At 39.5% G+C, this 2,483-nt stretch overlaps 1 protein-coding gene across 1 annotated transcript in view; it reads left to right on the plus strand.

Annotated features, from left to right (window-relative positions):
• LOC123966372 overlaps positions 1 to 2,317 on the plus strand; it is a gene marked incomplete at its 5' end in the record, with an annotated part of 10,943 nt that extends 8,626 nt beyond the window's left edge. Inside the window, 4 exons of the mRNA XM_046042550.1 lie at positions 1,163 to 1,373; positions 1,491 to 1,670; positions 1,783 to 2,042; positions 2,176 to 2,317. Coding sequence (XP_045898506.1) covers positions 1,163 to 1,373; positions 1,491 to 1,670; positions 1,783 to 2,042; positions 2,176 to 2,205 — 681 coding nt within the window. The remainder of the gene's footprint in view (positions 1 to 1,162; positions 1,374 to 1,490; positions 1,671 to 1,782; positions 2,043 to 2,175) is intronic.
• Between the last annotated feature and the right edge of the window lie 166 nt (positions 2,318 to 2,483).

Below are 2,483 nucleotides of genomic sequence, written 5' to 3' on the forward strand. Positions count from 1 at the left end.
AAAAGTTACGTCCGGTCAAGCTTTGTAAACAAGGTGGAGTGTTGCCCACGTGAGAAGAGCCTCCGTCAGACCCACTTATACCGTGTTTAGCAGCAAATGGAGGCTGTCAAGTAATAAGGGACATACATACACATACATGGACTGCAAAAATGCATTCATTGTGTATTCCCCCATATTAAACAGGATTATAGTATTTTAACATCCTGCTGTTGCAATACATTTCTTGTGAATTGTCTCCATAAATAATTGCACAATATATCTTTGAATATTTCTAGATGCATATTTGCATGATACATTAATTCATTAATATTGATTTAATTTGTAAAATTTTCTTATTGACTTGTTGAAATTAAAACCAAATCACATGATTAAACCCTTTTTCTGATGACAAAATATGCTTAAATTGTAAAACATAGAATTCAGAAATATTAAAACTGAAAACACAATCTGGGAAAAAATAAAAGGGAATCTGGCAAAAAGGACAAGGTGACAAACCTAAACAGGAAAAAATGTGTGCACCACGTCTATGATAACACCACATGTCTGTAACACGCCCGCTCTGCGACACTAGAAGTTTTTCACCCTCCCTGAAAAAAATCGTAGGGGAAACATTGAACAAGCCATACAACTATAGTATTTTGCAACAGAAAATGTCGGGATTCAGCGCATACAACTGTGTTGTTGTTTTCTAAATCTATAAGTGGAGTTTGGTTTGCAGTCTCTGTTGTGCTTGAGCCAGTCTTTTGTAATAAATTGTTATAGATTACCCAGCAGTATAAAGTCACTGATATTAGCCTTTACCAGCTGCAACATTAGTAATGCTTACACATTAATGCATCACTAATTATAATCCAGTAATATAATTTTGCCTTTCTGTATAAAGAGTACTTTAATTTTTGATAGTAAATTTTGATTCTACTTACGTACTTTTACTTAAGCAAGTAAAGAAGAAGTTCTTAAATTGTGAATGCAGAAATTGTACTTGTAACAGTGTATTTTACACTTTTACTGAAGTGAAACACTTATTTTGCCACTGATATAGGCCAATTGTCAATTAATTTACATTACCATCAAACGCTTGCACATCTTTCTTCTGCGTTCTGAGTTAATTGGTGTGATTTTAAAAGTAGCACATATTTTCATACTGCTCTGTGATCTGTAGGTAGGTGTGTACCTAAACGGAACAGAGGACGATCCAGGGTCCGTGGCCGTCTACTTCTACCTGACCTCAGGCCCAAACGACAGCGACCTCGAGTGGCCGTGTCCGTGGCAGCAGGCAACTATGGTCCTGATGGATCAGCAATCTGACATCAGACAGCAAATGAACGCGCATCTAATGGTCACCACCGACCCTGACGAGATGTTCTCTAATGGTAAGAGTACGGTGGATAACGTTAAGTGTAGCAAGCTTGACTATCCACTCATTCTGAATGGATTTTAGTGAGTTGTGTTTGTCAAACAGGGAATGACAGCTCACCTGTTTCTCTCAGGCACTGAGTACTACTGGGACAATCCCAGGGAGGTGGGCTCTAAAGTGACTGATGAGTCTGATGGCAGCTTTTACTATCGAGGACCAGGCTTTGGAACAAGTACCTTCATCTCCCACAGCTGGCTAAAGAGCAGGAACTTCATCAAAGGAGACGATGCCTTCTTCCTCTTCAGTCTGGAAGGTGTGGAGTCTTTCAGACACTAATTAGACAACGAGACAGGACCAAAATATCACACACAGCTATACTGTATATCTAAGATCTCCATCACAGCTGTCGTCTACTTTGTCCTCAGACATATCAGGTCTACTGGTATCTCAGCCTCTTCCCCGCTCTGCAGTCCATGCTGATTCCAGTCTGATGAAGGCTGCAGACCAAGGTGCTCCACAAGGAGCTGCTAATAACCCCACAGTGGTCATAGCGATGGCAGCGTCTGCGGCAGCAGCCATGTTGGTGGTGTTCATGCTGATCGTAGTGAACGCCTGGAGGGTGAGGAAGAGACGGCAGGAGAGTGATGAGGTGTTGATCACAAAGAACATGCCTGGATTCATGGAAGTGAGTTACATTAGATCATTCACATAATTCTAAATTAGGTTAATAATAATTTACTGTAAACTCTAAAGCAAACTGTAAACTCTTAGTTTCTGTTTGGAAAATCTGAGCTAAATGTCTCTCTGTTTCATTACAGGAGAGAACATCTCTTCTCATCACTCCATGATGTCCCGATCAAAGAAAAAAAATCAGCACTTACTAGAAGAGAGAGGGCATTACCAAATGATCTCTATAATCAGAGTGTCACCTGAATCCTTTTCTTGTATAATCTGAATTTGTTGTTAGAAATAAAATATATTCTGACAGCATTCATGTTCAAATCATTTCTTCCCTTTAGCAAAACTTCGTCATTACCAGTCAGTGAGTGAGTGATTTATAGTAATGTGGTTACTTTCAAGGGTCCTCAAAGATATAAATTTAAGCTGTAAGGGTAGGGGAGACCGG

This window comes from Micropterus dolomieu, unplaced genomic scaffold, assembly GCF_021292245.1.
Source record: "Micropterus dolomieu isolate WLL.071019.BEF.003 ecotype Adirondacks unplaced genomic scaffold, ASM2129224v1 contig_13296, whole genome shotgun sequence".
Lineage (NCBI taxonomy): Eukaryota > Metazoa > Chordata > Actinopteri > Centrarchiformes > Centrarchidae > Micropterus > Micropterus dolomieu.